The sequence below is a fragment of the Lolium rigidum genome, chromosome 2 (assembly GCF_022539505.1).
Source record: "Lolium rigidum isolate FL_2022 chromosome 2, APGP_CSIRO_Lrig_0.1, whole genome shotgun sequence".
In the NCBI taxonomy this organism is placed as follows: domain Eukaryota; kingdom Viridiplantae; phylum Streptophyta; class Magnoliopsida; order Poales; family Poaceae; genus Lolium; species Lolium rigidum.
Window position 1 is genome coordinate 48590545 of NC_061509.1, and position 23899 is coordinate 48614443.

The following is a 23899-nucleotide window of genomic DNA, read 5'->3' on the forward strand; positions in this document are numbered from 1 at the left end:
CTCCAAGCTAATCACGTTAGGTCGAAGGATCACCTCGTGCCACGATCAGACATCAACGCGCCCAAGTCTATTTACAAGCCAAATAGTGATCATAATATTACTAGACGGACACCATGTAGAAGTTGTAGGGTAGATTGATTTTGAGGACAACGATACACCTCGCACCAAGGCGTGGTATCGATCTCTCTTTATATATGACAAGATCAGAACGATCGTTACAGACAAGGGATCGGTTCGGTTTAGGATATCCCGATACCGTACAGCTACAAAACTTTAGCTAGCTATTACAGATACTACACTGTCTCCGGCCGCCTCCGCTCTGTCACCCCACTGTCGCGGCTCCTCCTCTCCGGGCACACAATCGACGACTACAAGTGCCGGTTGCCCCCCGCGTGTTACTGTTAACTAAACTAGCATAGTGGCCCTCGCAAATGCGAGGACATCACTTTTAATCTCATAAAATTGTTTGAAATGTAAATTTATAATTTCATTCATAGACAACATGCCATGTACTAAAAAACTAATAGTTCTATTTTAGAATATCGTAAGCAAACAAGCACATTTAATTTGTGTCTTAATTATTGATATGTCATCTAGGAAAAATACTATTTCAATGATTTATTGTATGGTCATTTACACATAGAATTATATATAATTAATTTAACTTTCGGGAAATTTAATTATTTATATGACACGTCTCACGGAATGGAAGAGATAGTGAAGTGCAATATTAGATATATTGACAAGATTGGAAATGGAACTCACTATTGTATAGTTATCTGAAAGTTATTGATCTATCATAGTTTCTCAAATCTCTCTCCGCGGAGTGATCATCATTTTCTGGCCTTCAAGGATTTAAACCTCTAACATGATGTTAAAACCATCTTGTTATTTTAAAGTTATTGGAATAATTTACGTTGGGCTCTAGACTGTTAGTACTTGCTCTATTTTAATTTCTTAAGTAGGCCATTGTCATCTGTGTGAAAACATACTTAATTTATAAATCCAATCAGTCGATCATTGTTTTGCATATATGAATGCTTTTAATTTTTGAAACAAAATATGAATGCTTTTCTTATATGATAAAACTCTTTAACTCATTTTACACTTCTCTCAAAGGTATCTATACAATATTTTTTTAAGTAATATTTCAAAATATTCGGGCATCTACTTCCTTCACTATCATAGCAAAATGGAATTTGATTTCTAGTTTGATCTTCAGTGTTCTACATTTGTAGATATGTGTTTTTTCCCACTTTCCAGGTCTCTCGAGCATTTACAATGGTGTCCTCCCTAGATAATTGGTAGCAAGCGCAAACACACGCGCGAATTATCTTTATAGCGAATATTCTGAATTGAATTTTAAGTTGCATGCAATGTATATAATTTTTTCTAATCCATCCGTTTTAAATTATATGGAATATGTTGTACTTCCAGGTTTAAATATTTGGCCACAACCTGCTCCACTTTAGTTGCATGGATTTTAATAATGTAACTTAGAATTAAAAAATATGTTACTATCTTAAATTCCCATTTGTTTTCTTGTTTTCTTCGGTATTTAATCTTTCCCAACATACATTATAATATTTTTAACTCCTTTCGAAAATCTAACAACGATCTGAACTTTTCCTTTTTAATTGGAGAAGTAACTCCTACAATTCAGAAAGTGGCACCTCATGCCTTATTCACTCTCTCTAAATGTATTAAAAATTACTACACATGAATATTTATATAGAATTTGCAAGTCAGCAGGATAAGCTTACCTAATCTCCAACTGACAACTCCAGAAAAACACTCGTGGCTTGATTATGCATATTGCCGTGCTTAGGGGTACGTTGACTTCATGATTGATAGTTTGTCATGACTTTTCCATCATTTGATATGAAGAATATACATGTGTAGTGTAGGTTGCTTTAGCTGATGAATGCCCACAATGACTCTCCTCTATGAAGTTGGTGTGTCTCTCCTTCAATAATAATGTGTCAATTCAACCTATGGTCTACAATAGTAGTACCTCGTGAAAGCTGCAATTCCATGAACCATGATCATACCTACAATTCGGTTTAGGTATTTAAAACGAACACCTTACCTAGGAGATCTGAAAGGCTACATGGAGCTAGCAACGATATTGAGCTTCAACCACTGGGTGCACCATCTTCTCGCCCATGAACCGCTTAGACCATGCCGTGTGCAACATGATCAGTCCAGCAATGACCCCGTCCCTGATCTGGTGCCACCGCTCTCCTTCCGCATGGACATCCGCGGGCTGGACTACATCGACCCGCGGTACTTTAGTTATGTGGCCATATCCAGTAAGCCCAAAACCTCCCAGATCCATAAGAAGCCTTGTGAGCTTCTTCCTCCTACCAGCTGGTGTCTTGGCTAGAGCTTTAGCTTCAAGATCGTAGCAGGATCATCTTCCACAGAGAAAACTCTATCAATACTCGTATTATTTTTATATTGACAAAAATCAAAGTCGTAGCTTCCATTATCAGGGTTGGCAGCTTGTATCGCTCGCTGTTGACATAAGATTTAACTGAGCATGTGTGTGCTTCTATTACTAACACATCTTAGAACGTGGCCTGTCGCCAGCGATCACATATGGATCCAATTTATTCTCTTGCCCATGTGTCTAGTTCCCCAATGCAGCCAGGAGAAGGGAAACAATTGCTCGATTATGACTATATCTACTTGCTTTCTACCGCAGTTTGAGCAGGATAGCAAGGTCACTTGCTTTGCAGTATCAACATGCCTTCTTGCGCTTTCTGTGGGGATAGCGAACTGGGTCGTCGGTCTCTAATTCAGTGAGGCGGAGGCGGCAATACACACTATTCGCTGCGAGATTTCCCTACTCACCTCATAAATCATGGGGCACCGGTGAGTATAGAAGCCTAGGGTGAGGGACCGCGGCGCTCACGCTAGGTAATGGCGGCCTGGAGTGCCTTGAGTCCTGGACCGTCTAGCGGTGTTCCCCGTCTAGCGCGGCTAACGACATCCGATGTTGCTAATAATGACCTCCAATTATCCTAGCCGCCGGCTCGTCGGCCTCCTACTCCTCGACCAACATTCGTTGCTTCCTCGATCGTCCCTCCGTCAGCCTTTTGTCATCCGGTGTTCCCCAATTTTTTGCCACGTTTTTGTCAAAAAAAAAAAGGAAGTGAGGCAAGGAAAGGGAAGAAAAATTCCATGAGCGCTTGCGACGGATGCATCCGTCGCGTCCTTCTAATTCCCTTCTTTTTTTTTAACGTAGCAAGGGACTCTGTTTCCTAAACCTTGAACCACACAATTTTTTTACGTACTTAGACCATTGCATGTCAAACGGAAAATTAGAGTCGTTACATCTACGTGTCAAACGGGACATATCAGGTATGTCCACAAAATATACTCATACATGTTACGTAATTTTTTAAATCTTGATAGTTAAATTACAGATTTAAGAGCTAAAATAATTCTAATAATGTGGATTAACCTCGAGTCTCTATTTAAAACCAATGTATTTTGCTTTTAGTATATAATAGATAGATAGAAAGAATAGATGAGTGTTCTAGACTATGTTGCAACAAGCCTCCATGATTATCACCATGTATCCTACCATTTTTTTCCCCGTTGCATGTATCCTCCATCACTACCTTGCAAATGGTCGAGGCTTCTGTCCAATTGGCTGAAGCCTATGTTGATGTTTCTCTATGTTCTTACGTGCCATTTTCTTGTCGAACTTGTGCAAATCCACAATTCAGCTCGCTGTTGTAAAAGATCATGGCTTGTGTCCTGTTAAATGGATTATTCATTATTTTCATTTCTTAGAAAGATACATATTTATCAGCGAGAAAGGAATACAACACATAAACTTGGGTGCTATGAAATACTTTTTCCTAGAACCATTTGCTGGACGAACCAATCTAATATGACAGTTTCACTCTCAAAATTCATTGATATGCTTAATTGGTAGGAAGTTTAGCTAGTTTTAGTCGTGTCCTAGAGCAATTGAATTGTCCAATGGAACAAACGAATTGATGAACTGGAAAAGCTAAATCTTCTGGAAAAGGAAAAAAGTACATCTCAAACGACCAGCGGATTCCAACCAAACAAAAAAAAAATCACATACTCAACGGACTCCTGAACTCAAAGTTCTGAAGTGTCAGATGATGCTTCGTGCCTACAGTTTAGGCAATGGTGCAAGGCGTGAAATAGATAGGATTCACATGAGCTAGTTCTCATTTGGCCATTTCACCGACCACGTTCAGGAAGTCGTGCTATGTTTCACCCATTCAGTTTTCAGATATTGCAATTGTACACTCGCACCTAGTGGACGCGGGAGCATACGACAGAGCAGGCTGCTGCCGAAGACGCTGCGTCGTTGACATCATAGCACCAAATTGAGCATGTCTGGTACGGCTGTGCTACGGCCGCGGCCGCTGTTCCTATTCTGTCTCCGGCCACCTCCGCTCTGTCTCCCCACTGTCGCTGCTCCTCCCCGGCCGGCCTCCGGGCACACCGTCGACGAGTACAACTGCCTGTTTGCGGCCATGGCACGGGACAGGGACGACGACACCGGTGGTCGTTCTGGAGCGATCTGGAAACGACAGAGAAGGTGAGCGCTACAGCGACGGGACATACAACCGACCGCGGGTTGATTTTCCCATTTAGAAGGGCTAAAGCGAACGATGGTGGCCTCTGGTGCACACAATCGATAGGGGAGAAATATGTTCCCCGTCCACGTTAGCAGCACCAACTTCGATGATCATCGTCGCACCCACCATGCATTATCCTTGATCACCCACGTTTGATTCTTCGGGCGTTTTGCAGATGCGTGCCATGATCACCGCCTACCGTGAGGACAACGACGACGTCGAGTTCAAGTTCGTGCATGTGTTCGCCCAGATTGAGACGTCTGACAAGTGGACGGAGGTCAGAACTACCCTCGCCAAGGCCAACACGCCGTTCGACCCCAACGTTGCGGTTACACCGGCTGCTGTTGGCCGGCCCGTCGGAAACAAGAAAGCCAAGACGATGAGGGATGCCGAGTCGGCCATCGAGAAGATCCACTCCTCCATCCTGGCATGCATCGCTGACGCCGCCACGCGGGCGGAGCAAGCTACGAAGATGGAGGAGGTGGCATCGACAAGATGGGCGTCGGTCATGGAGAGACATGACATCAAGCTCGACCTGATCAAGGCCAACATCGTCGCTAAGAAGAGGAAGGAGGACCTGGTGATCCTGCTCGTCGACACTAGCGGCATGGACGACGACGTCAAGGCGTGGTGTGCGGTGCAGCGCACCACGATCCTAGCCGGGAGTCAAGCTCTGCCCGCGCCCCAGCCCAACACCACGACTCCGGCGACGGCCACAGACCTTCCCCATCGACTGCCTTACCGCCATCGCCGATCGCTACGCCGACGACGCCCACCATCATCCCCGATTCCCATGTGGAGGAAATTGCTTGATTCCCGCGGCTATCTAATGCCGACTGGCCTGCATGCCCCCTTTCTTTTTTTGGTTCGCTAGACATTTCTATGCCGCGATTTGCGACGATGTGTTCGTCGAGACAATGGTGTTTTTGTGGGCGTGAAATCTGATCGGCGTATGTTTTTAAATTTAAAATTTGGGGGTGGATGTTTAGGGATGCGGCTGGGTGCCGGTACCCCCTATTTAAGGGTTACGCGCCGGCACCCCATACGGTCAGGCGCCGGATGTGGTATGGGGTCACGAGTGGAGATGGTCTAATCGCTAAATAAACGATTGCCACTAAAAATCATGAACTAATAAACAATTCAGCAAAGATAGAAAAGATTAAACACACACAAGAAGAAACGTTACTGTGTAATCTGTGCATAGTAAATATAATTTTCTCTTTCAGTTTTGTAGGAGCTTGCACTTTGCATATTATAAAGGCGGACCGCTACAGCTTGTCAATTACCTTTGTCCAGAATATCAGATCCAATACTCGGGTGGTTTTGCCTGTGTCGCCTGAAGTTATTAGTTTTAATAGTGGCTCGTATCCTCTCAGTGTCTCTTGCTATATGACCGAGACAATAATTCTTGAGCTGTTGACAGTTGAATTGCTCAGCGAGATTCAAAGTGATGCCCAGTGTCTTAGCCTCTATTGCCTTGCTCAATTTATCCTGACATATCAACTTCAAACTCTCCATGGCGTACCGATCAGCTGCGACTAGCAAATGTTGGGTCATGTTCATAGCCTCTACCGTGGTCTCCTCCATGAACTCTGGGAGGCAATCATTGTACATGTAATAGAGTAAGACCTCGAAAACTCTGGCATCTACGTCGTTAACGCGGATAGTGGTTTGTCTGCTCTCCACCATAGATCCACACAGCAGCGCACGGAAGACTGGCGACCGTGCAGCGAGCACACACCCGTGCACCTTAAAACTTTTGAACCACCCAATCCTTACCGTCAAGTCCACCTCAAGGCCGTTCTCCAGAAGATTGCCAAGATCCTTGCCGAGGACCGAGGGCGGAATGATGATGCTATTTTCGTTGTCCTCAATGTCTTTAGTGAGCTTGGAGGCAATAACAGTGATCGTGCACTTGATCAGTAGACAGTCATCCTGGAGATACCCCGACGCAACCAAGTCAGATTTACTCATAAATTTGTTTGTACCCCAATTGCCACCGTCCACCAGCGCAAACTTTGTGGTGTAGCCGAATTTGTGCTTCTCTCCTGTGGCCGACGGTGCCGGGTCCTGTATGCAGAAGGAGTAGTACGCAGTGACCTCAGAATCACCGGCGGTGTTTATCAAGTTGAGAAAAATCGAAGAGAACTGATCGTCGACGGTCCTAGAGTTGCCGTTTGGGTAGTAGCGGATAGCCCAGTCATGGCCGCCGACGCGGAAGGTTCCGGACGTGAGACAGGTATTGCTGCCTTTGACGAGGGAGTGGTTGACGACCTTGAATAGGTGCTCGCCGGCGTGGAGGACCACAGTCGAGGCGGTCTTTGTTACCATGGCCGCCTGCAATATTGCGTGTTAAGATATGGTTGAGGAAAAGAAATCGATCCACGATGGGGTAGATGGATAGCCTTTACGTACTTATATTATTGGGCCATTTGGGGATTAGGCCGGTGTTAATATCTGACACGGTCTCCTAGCTGATCACGTACGTACGTGAGGGCAAAGTCGTCATCAGTTCGTGTTACGATCAAACTTCAACGGGAATCCATTATTGCACGCCTCTACTCTACTTTGTATATACTCCGTATGTATGATGCTGTTTTCTTTTTTGAACGGGAGGCAAAAGATTTACCTCATTTCATTAATTAGGGAGAAGAATCTTGACAAGACAAAAATAAAAAAGCGAGCGTACATGGAGACTACTCTCCCGTCATTACATAACTCAAGCACTTAGCCCCGGCGCACACTCAAAGCTTCACCTCGGTCTTTATGTTGTTGAGGAGGACCAAAGGTGGGGCGGATTTGTTGCGGAAAACTCTAGCATTTCGCTCATTCCAAATTATCCAACTCACAAGGATGGTTAGAGATGCCAAGGCCTTCCGGTTTGGGACATTTGTAGCCGACATATTCTCCCACCAAGATTCAAGAGCAATATCATCCGTCCACTCGGTCGTTGCAATAGAGGCGATTCCGAGCAAATCCTTCACCATTTCCCTAAGTCTCATTGTAAAGCGGCAACTGGAGAGTAGGTGAGCCGCCGTTTATTGTGTTTGCTTGCAAAGCGGGCAAAGGCCACAATTTATCCACCCTCTCTTGTCAAGATGATCCGCCGTTCAAAGTTTATTGCGAATGGCCAACCATGCAAAGAACTTTATTTTGGGGGGTTCCCAAACCCTCCAAACCAACTTGTTCATGAGAGTGGTAGTAGCACCAAAGAATTGAGCCTTGTATGCGGAGGTGGTGGAGTAAATCCCGTTACTAGTGAGGCTCCACACAATCGCGTCTTCCACCTCCTCTCTTAATCTAACCCCATTTAGCTCCCTCCAAAGCGAGATGTACTCCGTAAGATGTTGTAGCGAGAAATTACCATCCAACTTGATCTTTGAGACCCAAGCGTTGTTTCTTCTGGCTTGCTCCACTTTTCATTTCTTCCTAGTTGAGACCCCAAAAATTAGTGGCGCGATATCTTTGGGCTTCCTCCCATTGAGCCACGGCGAATCCCAAAAAAGTGTTGTCTTCCCATTTCCAATAGAGATTGTGGTGGAAGCATAGAAGAGGTCCATATCTACTTTATCACAATGGTTCCCCAAACCGATCCAAAACCTATGGGGCTCCTTCCACTCATACCAAGGCCAATGAAGCTAAAGAGCACGAGCAAACTTCTCGAGGTGGAGAATGCCAAGGCCACCCTGTTGTGAAGTAAGCATGAAACCATCATGACTCAACTTACGTCCAGCAGCATACCTTGCATGTATTTTGCTAGACGGCGATTATTTGCCGGCCGGCTGTTTGCGCGAATCTGTGGTTCGTCGGGTGGCTAACGCAGGGTAAGTGCAACCCATCTTTTCGAATGTCTATGCATCTCCTATTGTTTTGGATTACCCAGCTCCACGCGACCGTTGTGCTACTATTAGTAATCTGGTATGCTTACTTTCGATTTTTTGCATAAGAACTCACGTATTAGTTAACGTTGGTCCAGATGTGCATACTGATTATCTGCATCACTTTTGTAGTTCAACCACTTCAACCATCGGGTTTCTATTTGGCCATTTTATCAGGATTTGATTCATCAATCCCCAGTTTGGTTTTTGAAATAGACCTTTTTCTTTGTTTTTCATTTTTTGTTGTAGGACAAGATTAAAATGGAAGAAGAAAAACATGGGAAATGCGGCTAAAAATCTCAACCATTTTTTTTTCAAATGATAATAAGTTTCTACCATTTATGTTTAGATGATCACCTAAACCACCATTTACAGTATTACATTGTCCTTGTTGCAGGGCATGTGATATCTTGTTGTGCTTGGCAAAAAGGAGGCGAGCAAACCATCCCCAACGACAGCCAGCAAGGCTTCGGGCTCCCATCTCCTTCTGGCTTCTGCTGCTTCAGCGGTGGGAGGGGAGAGTCCCGGTTCTCTCCTGGCATGTAAATAGGTTTAGGGCTAGGTCTCCTATGGGCGTTGTGCTGGTGGCAGCACTACTAGGAAAACCTTATTTGTATTGTTCAATAGTACAAATGCCCGTGCGTTGCCACGGGGCTAAAAATATCTTTAGTTGTCACAATATATAAAAGTAATGCACGTGAAGATATCCGAGCTAATGTAGAAGAGCCGCCACCAGCAAGGCAAGCTAGCAACCCGGCAGACCACCCTCTGGTTTCCTGATCTCTTCAGTTCATATCATCTCATGTTGAGCTCATATCATCTCATGTTGACGTTGTCGTGGGATTGTTCAGTGTCTAAAACCAAGTTCTTCGCTGTCCAAAACAAAATTCTTCGCCTGGCTGCTCGTCTAGTCATAGGTGCATACCTACTTGTATAAAAATATAATATCACATGTTTTGAATCACATATAACTGGTAAAATAATATGCAATTGAATTAGAAAAAAGAGCCATTGCTAAAATATCCAAATATCAGTTAAGCATTCCAATAACAATGCTTCAAATAACGCAATATCCTATCAAACGAAAGAAAATGTGGAAAATTAGAGTCTTCAGAAAAAGAAATATATCCTGGACTTTAAACAATTGTATTTTTAGATATTCCAATGGATGATAAGTTTACCTGATTATCTCAATTCTCAAACTAAAAAAATTATACATAGTAAATAGTTGATGTACATCATCGAAGATGCATGGCTGACTAATTATCAGCTTTTCGTGAAAATTGTAGCTAATGAAGCTTGTCGAAATGAGAACCTCCAAATCTTAAAGCTTGATACATGAATGAATAGTGGGGATCAATAAATTATATTCTTGTTGTGAATGAGCTGCAGGAGGAAGGACATCGACAATGGTTGCCACAGGAAAACAAAACATAAATAGAGGTGATTTCACTTTACTGCGTGATATAAGTACGATGATTTGTAGTATTCAACCCAATATTATACTTTGATATTTTATCCTTTCTCCTAACCACTCTTAAGTCTTAACCCCTCTGATGACCATGTATGGTCTTTATCTCTTCTTGCACATACACATCCCTCTCTTCTATCGTGTGCAATTTAGGAAATTCCAACCATGTTAGCCATCTTTATTTAAGATAGTTAGCAACACTTTTATATAAGCACGTTAATAATAAGAATAGTTTTGTTGATATTAAACCAACTGCGAATGCAACAATCTTTAAAAATAACATAAAATGCAAAAGTCAATTGCAAAAATAGAGTGCCTTTCTATACAATTCGTGCATTTCTTGGTTAGTACTATATAAAATTATATTGACAATTGACAAATTTCTGCAATGCATATAATAGTTTATTATAAATCGTTTATATCCTCTTGTAAGTTGCCACTGCATGCCTCTCGAAAAAAAGGCTTGCCACCCAACTCTACATAAGATGCTTATAATTTTTTAAAGATAAAAAGCTGGACATACTTTTGTACACCCACGCATCGGTGTGGGTTTTCCCGTCACCCTCTATTTATTCCTCGAAATTCGTGCCCACCATGGTAGATAGAAAGATTCGTTTCTCTCCTATTTTTATCCGAATCTCAAAGCACAATAGATGGTGACGGAAACACCCACACCCATGCGTGGGTGTACAAAATCCACTCTCAAAAAGCTGTATGTAAATGATTATGAAAATTTTAGCATGAAAACTAAGCCACATAAGATGTACGCATAAGATGAGTCTTCCATTCAACATTTCCCATTGAAATGTGTCTCCTGAAAATGTGAAAATAGCAATACAAATCACTAATAAATCATATCTAAATATTTTAGTTTAAATTGCCATACTAATTGGACAACACATGTTGTCCGTAGTCAGATTTTACAAGGACATGAGTGCTCCAAATATGTCCATACTCAATTACAAAAAAAGCAGGACATGAGTACTCCAAATATTCCCATACTCAATTACAAAATAGCATGGCGCCAAGGGAGTATTCGCAAAGGCATTGACCTCTAAAGCTGAATTCCTACTACACCGATAATCATGTCAAATAAGAGGAGATTAATTTTTAGTACTACAGTGTTAAGGACTACATCCATCTCCAGAATTTATGCACCATTTGATATGTGTACTTACTGCTCTCCGGTGCATGTATGGATGGAGGAGAGTATATTTTGTCCCATTTTGAATACTCCATAACGTCTAGACAACCCATAGTGTGCCACCGCCCTGGCCTTGGCACAATATATCAGTTAGCCACAAAGCCTCCTAATCCTCTTCTGGCCTTCCTCCTACCTCTCCTTTTTCTTACGCACTCGGCCATCAATGTAAGAAGCGAGCCCAAAGTCATAGATCTGACAACCACAAAGACATGGTAAGACATCTGGAAAATTACATTTGACTTGGCTATTTACTTGATATATGGTTGGCTGAGTTCGCAGGTATTTAACCTTGTCCATAATGCCAAAATCCAGGCCCTCAAAATTATTCAAAACCAGATGTGGAGGCAAGACGAACCTGACATAACTTATCATAAATTCACAATAAACACTGCGCATTATAGAAATTCTGGTGAAATGCAATCTATAAAACATTTTTGTGATAGATTAAGTGTGATAACAAAGTCCAAACAAAATTAAGAATGATAACGTACACATATGTTGGACCTATTCTTGATATCAGCTTCCCTGTGACCAAGCCTCAAAGCGTCGACAGTGAGCGTGATCACCTTAAACCTAGCCACTTCAACCTTTTTCACGAGTTGCCGCACTATATTCTTGTCCTTGTAAACCTGCTGAATACCATGTTCCACATTATGGACATGTTAAGAACAAGAAACAATTGATCTCACATTATAAATTCGCAAAGCCACATACATAAAGTTGGAAAAAACATATCCCCGGTCCCATAGAGTCAACCTCGTCAACGCTAGAAGTAGCCCATGAAGTTGGCGAGAAACTGCGGCCGTCAGAGGCCCAACGTCCAATGTGCCGCAGTCCTACTAACCAAAAGCTAACCAATCAACTTATGCCCAGCCTATCAAGACTGCCATCTAGTCATAACACTGGAGTGTAAAAGTTTCAGACGGAATCATCTGGCTTTATCCAACAATTCTTAAATAAAATAAAATTTAAACAACACGGCACTTGTTGCTACACCCCAAAACGAATGTCATCCTTGCAAAACTTCAACCCTGAAACTTATCTACTGCATTTCTTTTCCCGATGCTAAATAAAATAGAGTATAATGGAATTGAAAGACTAAAACCTGCTACTTTCAAGGATTGGAGTATACGTAGCTAATAGGGATTCTAGAGAAAGCCTCCCAGTTCTCCATGAGCGTCCACTGATTCTCTGCGCCAGAGGCGTAGTAGTTGTACACCATCTTCGGCAGCTTCTCGAACTCGGACACATTCTAGAGCATCTCCATTCCCCTGCTCAAATATATCATTGTTAGTTCAGAGTACCTATTTGATACATAATTAAAACTGAAAACTTGGTGATGAACCACAAGACAAGCATGGAGGATTAGAAGTATTAAATATCGTTGGATAATGGCATAAGAGTAGAGTGACCATATCAAGGGCTGATGACCACAATCTTTACCACCATATATCCTGCTTACACAATACCTGGATGTCTTTGCAGTTAAACCAATGATGAAATTTTTTTCCAGGGGAAACCAGTGTTGTACTTTAGTGTCAATATGAATATATGATAATGGACTGTTCATCATAATTACATACTTGAGAACTCAAGATATCCAATGCACCAGAAGTGACCAAGTGAAGAAATTCTAGCTTAATCAACTGGAACGCATGGCGGGAAAAAAGTAAATTACGGAAGTAAGCTTAATGTTGGGATTTATGAGAAGTAGACCAGTAAAGATTTTGATAGCAATTTATAGTACCAAGAGGTAGTTGGTAGTATTATCTTATAAAAGAGTACAAAAATCGCCTCTTCTGAAATAAAACACACTACAAAAATAGCTTATATCTAACTGGCTAAGATTCTACTTCTTAGCTTAATAAACAACCGTGGTTCTTGCCAACAAATAACGGGCATTTCCCAAAAAACGTATCCAACAATAGTTACATCATATATTAAAATTTGCTTTAGTTGCCGTAACACTTGCGCGAAAAACATGTAAGAATATATGCATATGAAAAGAAAGGCTATCACCTGGTATAGCCTGAAATGTCCGAAAACTGATCCTTAGAAGACCATAAGACATTCATGGTTTCGTAATCTAAGTAAAACTTGCAATAAACATATATACCTCAAATTTTTCAGCTGAGATATGCCTCGATTAAATATGGAGATTTTTTAGATCAATAATACATCGACCATTGCAAAAGAACTTAACATAGAAGGCCGTGAGCTTAGCTGACATAACCCTGATCTGCAGCCTGCCGTCATATGCAACAGAAAGGTATTTTTTCGATAAAGTATATGTGGCAGCTGCAAGTGAGTCCATGCTTGTTGTCATCAAGGGCCGACGGAAGGATACATTATTCATGAAGCTAACGGAGAAGAACTTCACAACAACACGCTTCCCCGTCAGAATCTGATAGCAAAATTTTCTTCACAACAGAGCATATATAATTCCTTTGTAAATAAGAAACCTGATGCTTCATGAACTAAAAAATGCCATACATAACTAAAATAACAAAGCTAACAACTCGGAAGAAAGGAGCATATAAGAACTTCAGCATATCAACAGAGTATAAATAGCTATGTACAAGTTATATTATATATCATCAATCATCAGGTTAGTTATGTTATTACAAACCAAGTGACCTTCAGTCTTTTTTGTATTTTTATATATAGTGTCAACTATAACTGGGATGGATCAACTGGTTTTACCAATACAATTTAGCACTTCATTCTGACTGAGACTCTACATTCTTTAGCTGAGCTGTGTACAACTAAAAATTTGTTGGAACAACATAACTAAGAACCCATTTTTCAGCAGCAGCAACTCCGCCTCACTGCTCCGTCAATTGTTGCAACCCTGCTCTAGCTGGATCAAACATTGATTTCTTGTTGTGAGTGAGCTGCAGGAGGAAGGACATTGACAATGAACTAAGAGAGAGAGGGAGACCTGGTATTGACGCGACGACGATGACGCGGACGGAGAAAGGAGGACGACCCGGCCACGCTCCACAGCGCGAGCACGACGACATCGATTTTGCGGCCTTGAGGCATCTCCCGACCATACCTATAAATTAAAACATCAAGGCATATTGCATTGATTGTGGTTCCTTATATAAGCATAATTTTCTTCTATAAATAGAATGCATCACATAAATCCGAAAAATTTCAAATAGACAATTGTTTTTCCTTGCCTGATATACACGTTGCACTTTCAAGAGCTCTATACCTTTTTTTTCCTCCTTAGTCAAGAACCCTAGCCCTGAAGCATCAAACAAAAAAATGTACATATATAGTTCAGCCTTCATGAGGTAAAAGTTCATGGCTAACGAAAATCAGACTGTTGGAGATGCAATCTCATGAGAAACCTGAACCAAAAATTCAGGCTATTGGTGATACATATTAGGGCCTAATTGAAGAACTTCATTTTCTTCTTCCGTAACACAACTGAACTAAAGATTAGGGAGAAATGACAACCTTGCACAATTATATTAGGGCCTAATATTTCGTAGAACTTCACCTACGTATTTGCTCCCGTCTGCTACCGGGCAAACCACCGTTGCAATCCTATTTCCCGAGCTTATGCAACAAGATGGGATCTTGAGAGAGAGAGAAAACCTGTGTGAATGAACACATGCTTTTCTGATGGTGACGGTGAAGAATCGGAGATGAGTCAGTCCATCACAGCGCATCAGAGAGGAGCAGGATGAGTGGATCTCGACCAGCCGCCCTCCCAGCTATTGTGTAGCATGCGGCAGAACGAGCAACTCCCGCCGGCCACCATCCTGTCCACTGGCCACAGCAGGATGTGCTTCTTCTGCCGGCCACTGGTCGCTCCTCTGGCGACGACATGGATTGGTGTGAGGAGGAACTGGAAGACAAGGTGTGAGGGGTGACCTGGCTGCTTCTTTTGCATGCGATTAGGAAGGGCGATGGGCCTCCATGTCCCCAAGACGTGCGGTGGGGGACATGGACATCGAGGGGGAGGCCGTGATGGCCAGATGTGTGCGGTAAAGGGAGGATCCGCGTGGTGGAGGTGGTGACGGCCGATGAGTTGAGGTGACGGCCGGATCCGGCGGCGGCGGAGGATGAGCTGAACGCCGAACGCGAGGGAGAGGAAAAATAAAGGTACTGTTGGTGGCGGTGGCAACGGCAGAGCAGAGATGGTCGGTGGCGGCGGCAGCGGCAGAGTAGAGATGGTCGGCGGCGACGGCGGATGGGCGGCGACAATGGCAGAGCCTAACCCTAGGAAAGCGGCGGCGCTGGTTCCATGGTTCGTGAGGGAGGCGATGTAGTGTGTGCGATGGATTTGTTGGGCTTGGGCGCTTGGCCCATTCGGCCGCGACAACGCGCGACGAAGTGCGACGACGAAGGGGGTTGTAGTGGCAGAATAGGGAACATGTTCCTCCTTTTTAAGTAGTGTAGATTGTAAATAAGAAACCTGATGCTTCATGAACTAAAAAATGCCATACATAACTAAAATAACAAAGCTAACAACTCGGAAGAAAGGAGCATATAAGAACTTCAGCATATCAACAGAGTATAAATAGCTATGTACAAGTTATATTATATATCATCAATCATCAGGTTAGTTATGATATTACAAACCAAGTGACCTTCAGTCTTTTTTGTATTTTTATATATAGTGTCAACTATAACTGGGATGGATCAACTGGTTTTACCAATACAATTTAGCACTTCATTCTGACCGGGACTCTACATTCTTTAGCTGAGCTGTGTACAACTAAAAATTTGTTGGAACAACATAACTAAGAACCCATTTTTCAGCAGCAGCAACTCCGCCTCACTGCTCCGTCAATTGTTGCAACCCTGCTCTAGCTGGATCAAACATTGATTTCTTGTTGTGAGTGAGCTGCAGGAGGAAGGACATTGACAATGAACTAAGAGAGAGAGGGAGACCTGGTATTGACGCGACGACGATGACGCGGACGGAGAAAGGAGGACGACCCGGCCACGCTCCACAGCGCGAGCACGACGACATCGATTTTGCGGCCTTGAGGCATCTCCCGACCATACCTATAAATTAAAACATCAAGGCATATTGCATTGATTGTGGTTCCTTATATAAGCATAATTTTCTTCTATAAATAGAATGCATCACATAAATCCGAAAAATTTCAAATAGACAATTGTTTTTCCTTGCCTGATATACACGTTGCAGTTTCAAGAGCTCTATACCTTTTTTTTTCCTCCTTAGTCAAGAACCCTAGCCCTGAAGCATCAAACAAAAAAATGTACATATATAGTTCAGCCTTCATGAGGTAAAAGTTCATGGCTAACGAAAATCAGACTGTTGGAGATGCAATCTCATGAGAAACCTGAACCAAAAAATTCAGGCTATTGGTGATACATATTAGGGCCTAATTGAAGAACTTCATTTTCTTCTTCCGTAACACAACTGAACTAAAGATTAGGGAGAAATGACAACCTTGCACAATTATATTAGGGCCTAATATTTCGTAGAACTTCACCTACGTATTTGCTCCCGTCTGCTACCGGGCAAACCACCGTTGCAATCCTATTTCCCGAGCTTATGCAGCAAGATGGGATCTTGAGAGAGAGAGAAAACCTGTGTGAATGAACACATGCTTTTCTGATGGTGACGGTGAAGAATCGGAGATGAGTCAGTCCATCACAGCGCATCAGAGAGGAGCAGGATGAGTGGATCTCGACCAGCCGCCCTCCCAGCTATTGTGCAGCATGCGGCAGAACCAGCAACTCCCGCCGGCCACCGTCCGGTCCACTGGCCATGGCTGGACGTGCTTCTTCTGCCGGCCACCGGTCGCTCCTCTGGCGATGGCATGGATCGGTGTGAGGAGGAACTGGAAGACAAGATGTGAGGGGCGACCTGGCTGCTTCTTTTGCATGCGATTAGGAAGGGCGATGGGCCTCCATGTCCCCAAGACGTGCGGTGGGGGACATGGACATCGAGGGGGAGGCCGTGATGGCCAGATGTGTGCGGTAAAGGGCGGATCCGCGCGGTGGAGGTGGTGACGGCCGATGAGTTGAGGTGACGGCCGGATCCGGCGGCGGCGGAGGATGAGCTGAACGCCGAACGCGAGGGAGAGGAAAAATAAAGGTACTGTTGGTGGCGGTGGCAACGGCAGAGCAGAGATGGTCGGTGGCGGCGGCAGCGGCAGAGTAGAGATGGTCAGCGGCGACGGCGGATGGGCGGCGACAATGGCAGAGCCTAACCCTAGGAAAGCGGCGGCGCTGGTTCCATGGTTCGTGAGGGAGGCGATGTAGTGTGTGCGATGGATTTGTTGGGCTTGGGCGCTTGGCCCATTCGGCCGCGACAACGCGCGACGAAGTGCGACGACGAAGGGGGTTGTAGTGGCAGAATAGGGAACATGTTCCTCCTTTTTAAGTAGTGTAGAAAAAAGAGGAAAACCTTATTTGTGGCCAACGTTTTTGCTATGCGCCACCGAAGATGTACGAAATATTATATATTTATTTCTGTGGCGCATGTTAGGGTGCGCCATATTACCCTGTGCGTCACAGAAAAGTAGAAGATTCTATGCCGCATATGGAATTATGCGCCATAGAATTGTCCATGAGCGCATGTTCCAATATGCGCCATAGAATTATTCTTTTAGGATTTTTGATTTTTTTGCATTTCTGTATTATATCTAGGCATTATACAGTATTATACATGAAATATACAGAAAATATCCACAAATACAAGGAGAAGACATTTTATACGCGAATGACATGATACACTCACAAATATTCATCATTACATTATTTAGAGCCGAATTGTTACACAAGTGTTCATTATCTCACATTACAAATGTCCATCATCACATGTCTTAGTCACCACCTAGACTAAAGTAAAATAGAGTACAACTGCGGTGCCGGTGAGTAAGAGGAGGACCAAGAACTTCAGCCGGTTCGTTTTCTTCCCACGTGTCTCCACTACTGTGCTACCGCCTCCTCGCTAGTCGCGCATCCCTTGAAGTTATTCCTGCTAAACTTATGCACCTATTGGTGATAGTCCTGCCACTCCTCGTAGACACCTGGAACCCAACCCTTGTACATAACGTACGTCAGCATCTCTATTGACAAGGCATATAGTATATCATATTAGTACATCATGCATATATGTTGACAAATATTAGAGCAAGACATTCATAAACCTAACAGATAACATCGATGACAATCAGAGAACAACAACCACATATAGTAAAATCGAAGACAACAACAACAACGACCGTTTAGAGATATGTAAGTTAAGTTTGCGATGCACACACACACACACACACACACACACACACGACAACGTCCATCGAGACACACACGCACGACGACGTCCATCGATACACACAAACCGATGAAGACAGTACGTTTTTGCGATGCACACACACACACACACACACACACACACACACACACACACACACACACACACACGACAACGTCCATCGAGACACACACGCACGACGACGTCCATCGATACACACAAACCGTTGAAGACAGTACTTAGAGTTTATGACCCACACATGATGTATCCCATCGATACACACACTAAGTCAAGGAGCAGTGGCCTCGCAGGGCTCCGGGAAGAGTTTATACAAATCTTTCATCGTCCACGTCCTAATGTCACCATGGGCTTTGAGGCGTTCTTCGATGACCCCACTCTTTCCATGATTTGGCCTCATCACTAGCCATCTCCGCCTTTAATATCTTAAACTCTGCTTCGTCCAAAACATCGGCTCACCCCTCCTAATCTTCTCCTAGCTTTCACCTTTCTCAATCTTGTTCTTCACCCGGCTTCTCCAGCTGCTCAAGGCGTACCTCATCTTCGTGATGGCTAATCTATTCACCTTGTTTGATTTTGACATGGTACTGTATTCGGCCGGGAATGTTTACCGTCGGTGAAACTTATTAAGGCAGTTTTCGACCAAACGCTCATTGGCTTCACTTCTAAGGTGCTTCGTGTTGCTCGACATGCTTTCCCAGATGATGCACCTGAGTTGCATGCCGTACCCAGCGGCAACATCCGCAGGCTCCAAGGAAGGCCACTTTCCGAGAATTTAGCGATCTCGTCGGTGGTGTCCAACAAGGAATAACGTCTCATAGTATATCTGATAAAATCGGGTGGTTCAATATCATTGTTCTTCTCAATAATCTACTCCCATAATTGTTAGTATTTGGAATATTCATGGTCAGGAAGACATGATTACCAAATAAAAGATGAGCTAGTCCTAGAGGCGGGACTAGGAACACATGCTTGTTCATTCTTATACATGCGATGATGAGTTAATTTTCCTTTGAATCTCATATTGAAGACACATAGTAGTTATAGCATATCCGAATAAACTTAATCACAAAACTTGTATTCATAATAATAAACACTTTATTATTGCCTCTAGGACATAACTACTTCACATAGATGGGAGAGTCAAAGCCGCGGAGAGTGTCGGCAAGGCACTTGAGGTGGGAGCAGAACTCCATGATGGAGAGCTCACCCTGCACCAGGTTGTGGAATTCCTGCTTGGCGTAGGCTGCGTGTTGGAGATGGTTGTCGTTGAAGAGCACGGGGATGGAGTCCGAAACGTTGGCGTTCGTGTCCAAGGACTGTAGGACGATGTTGATACCATCTTGGGAGATGGCAATGTCGAATCACAATGCGATGCATTGATTGGCACGCCCACCTCCATGATCTTGTCGTTGAGGGAGCCGTCAACGTGGTAGAGGAGGCCAAACTTGCGGATGGTTACCATGAAGTATGTGCGCTAGATGGTGTAGGTCGAATCCTCGAGAGTGGAGATTGAGGATGACATGGACATGGTGGCGCATGGGGAGCATCTGGATAGCGGTGACGGAGACAGGCTCGACGGCAGAGGGCTTGCGACCGCCACCATAGGAGGAAGAGGAGTTGAAGGGGGAGTCCATCACGAGGTTACGTTTTTTCGGAAGGTGATATCGGTTGAGGATCGTGGGAAGGATGATACCATGAAGGAAGAGCTAATGTGCAACCCAATTGTATACACATTACGAAGGGGAGAGGGGATCCTCAAAAAAAGATATCGGTCCGGTGGCCAGCTTAGGAAGTTTTGGCAAGATTACATACGGAGATAATTATTTCCATTTAGGCAACCACGAACAAAACTAATGTATACCCACCATGAACATAAATCATGGTGCCGCCATCCATAGATCAGGGGCCAGGATGCCTCGTCTCAGCTAGGCTACAACTTGATGTTGTATGGATCACAACAGATTATGCACATGGAGCAACCTTCTTCCTTCAAATTTGCCACTAAATTTTGCACACATGTGTTTAACATATAGACGTGTAATTATTGCTGATGTATAATTGTTAGGAAAAAATGATATGGGACTCAAAAGAATGTCGCACGCACACAATATCAAAGGATGAAGTACACAAAATAGCATGAATTAATGCGCATATGAATGACATATGGTAATTAGCAACAAGTAGCTAGACAAGGCAATATTATGACATGTCAATATGTACTCACTGTCTATTCTAAAACATTGCACCACTTTCTTTCATGTCATGGAGCTGGAGCCGGAGCCGGAGCCGGAGTAGTTGCAGCTTGTCGATTAAGTTTGTCACAAACTTTCTCGAGAATATCACCCACGATAAGTGGGTGGTTTTTAATCAACTGCTTGAACCCCTTAGTCTCTCTTATGGCTCGCAACCTCTGGACGTCTTTTGCCATATACTTGAGACAGGATTCTTTGAGTTGCTGACACTGGTACTGCTCCGCCAGATCCAAAGTGGAACTCACTGTGTGGACATCTAGCGATTGGCTCAGCCTGCTCTCGCACATCACTCTCAGTCGTTGAATCCCGTATCCATGGGCCGCAACAAGCAAATCTCGCGCCATGCTTGTAGCCTCCTCTGTGGCCTCCTCCATGAACCCAGGTAGACAATCTTTGTATATGTAGTGCAGGAGGACCTCAAAAACCTTCGCGTCGATATCGTCGATGCAGATGCTTCTTTTTTTTCTCTCTATCATGGACATGGAGTCGCGCAGCTTCTCGCGGAAGACCGGCGACCGCGCGCGGAGCACACATGTGTTCGCGTTGAAACTCCGGGAGGACTTGCCGATCTTGACGGTGAGGTCTGCCTTGAGGCCACTCTCTAGAATATTGCCGACATCAGCGCTCAAGTTGGAGGGTGGGACGGTGATGCTACTGTTATGGTCGTCGTCGTCCTCGGCCATGAGCTGGGTGATCTCCACGGTGCACTTGATCGACAAGCAGTTATCCTCGAGGCACCCGGAAGCTGCCAAATCATCTTTACTCATAAACTGGCTGTAACCCCAACACTTCGGGTTCATTGGCGGCAAGAACGTTTTGGTAAAGCTTCTTTTCTTTTTTTCAACCATCACCTGCGATGCGCGATCCTGTAAGCACAAGGAGAAAGATGCCGTGACATCGCTCTCGATGCTGCTCACCAAGTTGATGTACATAGACATGAACTGGCCATCAACAATGGACGCGTCGCCGTTTGGGTAGTATTGGATAGCCCAGTCGTGGCCTCCGACGCGGAAGGTCTCGGACGTGATGCTCGCGTTGGCGCCTGTTAGCAGGGAGTGGTTCTCGACCTTGAAGAGGTGCTCGCCGATGTCGACGACCGCAACCGTCGAGGAGGTCTTGCTGGTTTCCATGGGAGTCGTCTGTTCCGACAAAAGATATTGACGGGGTTCTGGATTGTCGACCGCCTCTTTTATGTACGCATTGTTGGAGATTTACCCGGAGCTGAGGCCGGATTTAAATTTAGGTATGCTGTGTGCCGATCTGCACCGAAAAATATGAATCGGTGGTCAGTCGAGCTCTTTCTTCCCCTTCGTATCTCCATAAATCTCATAACAAACCGTATCTTTAAACGTGACACGGTGGAGCATAACAAGTTGATGATAGCTTCATGCTTCGACTCCACGTCGAATTCGTACGTACCTACTCGGGAGAGACCCGCACAATTTTTTTCAACAATGGTCGCTTTATTTATACAGTACCCCTGTACTCACTACGGGAAAAAAGGGCATTACCGTGCAACCAATCATTGCCGTGCGCAACAAGTAGCACGCACGGCAAAGACAAACTGCACGGGCAAAGTCTGAGAGCAGCGCACGGCAAAGAATCCATGCACGGCAAAGTTAGCAGTGGCGCACGGCAACGATCCTACGCACGACAAAGTCCAAGCAAAGCGCACGACAAAGAAACTACGACGGCAAAGACCCTACAAGCCGCACGGCAAAGAAATGCGGCACGACAAAGGGTCTGGACGTTGTCGTGGCGCTCCCTTTGCCGTGCGTTCAGATAAGTTGCACGGCAAAGGCTCCTTTGTCGTGCATTCCTTTCTTTGCCGTGTGCCATCATACATTTTATTTGTTTTTCTTTCTATTTTATTTTATCTATACCTAATAATAAACGAGCTAAGATTTCTGCCAAAATTTTCGTCCAACTTTTTATTGAACCGTTTTGCCCTCCCCATCAAATCGCATAATACGGCTAAATGCAACGGTACCGGTTCGTTCGTCTTCCACCGAGTCCCTCCTCCCCACTGACACCCTGCAGATCCGTCGACCGCCCAGGTCGGCCTCCATCAAGAGCGCACTTCCCGCTCCGGTACCAGGCCACAAGAGTTCGCGGCGCCGTCACATTGAGTGGAGGTTTCGCAGTCGATTCCCTTTGATGTAGCTTATACTGGGGGCGGAGCGACCAAAGGCACACAGAGTCTATCCTTGGCATCGCCCGTGTGGCCGCCTGATTAATGGGTCAAGACGGCGGAGAGCAGGAGCGCTGAGGAGAGTCTGCTGGTGCAGAGAAGATGCTGCTAGGGTTGTGGAGGCAGGAGAAGGGAGGGGCAGGGCGGCGCCCGGAGAGAGAGCCAGCAGCGACTGTCCGAGATCGGGAGCTGTGCGCCATGCCCAGGTTGAGCGTGGCTCCCTCGACCGCCACGTGAAACCTGAAGCACGCATTTCCGGCCTGGCCCATTTGGATTCCCCCCTCCAGGCGGTCACGAAGATCCTGGCCCGTGTGTCATGCCATAGCTACTCGGATCGACAGCTCGAAGATAATGATCACAATCCAAATTGGGGAAAAGCCGGGCGCTGATCCACCGTGCGCCGTACTTTCTCCTCTAGCGCCTTGCTGGGAAGATGAAGACGAGGTCCGTCGCAAGGGCGCGAGCAGCAGGAACAGGCCAGCAGGATACAAGCTCCTCGCTTTGATGTACGCCGCCGTCGGGAAGTAAAGCCAGCGGCTCCAACGCTTTCTCAGAGTGCTCCACCGGCTGACCACCTCCCAAAGGACACGTACAATCTTTGTTTCTGTCCTCTTTTTTCCTGTTCTGTTTCATTTCTATTTCCTTTGTTCGAGTATAGATTGTTGATTCCTGTTGACGGTTTATTGCCCAGAGATTCTTTTTATTCAGCTAACAAGCTTAACACTTGCTCCAGTGTGCACAATATTCGTGTCTGCTATATTTATAGTGTAGTACTAATTTAGATGCTTCGGTCACTCCTAATCTGATCAGCGATGCGGGGACGGACGACCATGGCATACGCTTCATTATGGCATTGGTTCCACAGGTCCAGCAGTTAAACAAGAATATCTGGGAGACAATCTATGATTATGCTTTGAAGCTTTAGCTGATATTGCTGCAAAGATCCGTATGAAACTTATGTTGGAGCCTCACAGCAAGATTTATCTGATGCCTGTAAAC

General features: G+C 44.5%; 2 protein-coding genes across 2 annotated transcripts; both read right to left on the reverse strand.

Annotated features, from left to right (window-relative positions):
* Positions 1 to 5909: 5909 nt before the first annotated feature.
* LOC124689685 (BTB/POZ and MATH domain-containing protein 1-like) lies at positions 5910 to 6962 on the reverse strand. Its single transcript, XM_047223175.1, has one exon. It carries the CDS (start codon positions 6960 to 6962, stop codon positions 5910 to 5912), a length of 1053 nt encoding a protein of 350 aa, XP_047079131.1.
* Positions 6963 to 20717: 13755 nt separating this feature from the next.
* LOC124689686 (BTB/POZ and MATH domain-containing protein 1-like) lies at positions 20718 to 21839 on the reverse strand. The gene is made up of 2 exons (XM_047223176.1): positions 21219 to 21839; positions 20718 to 21134 (listed from the first exon to the last, which is right to left on the reverse strand). The coding sequence occupies exons 1-2, from the start codon at positions 21837 to 21839 to the stop codon at positions 20718 to 20720; spliced, it is 1038 nt and encodes a 345-aa protein (XP_047079132.1).
* Between the last annotated feature and the right edge of the window lie 2060 nt (positions 21840 to 23899).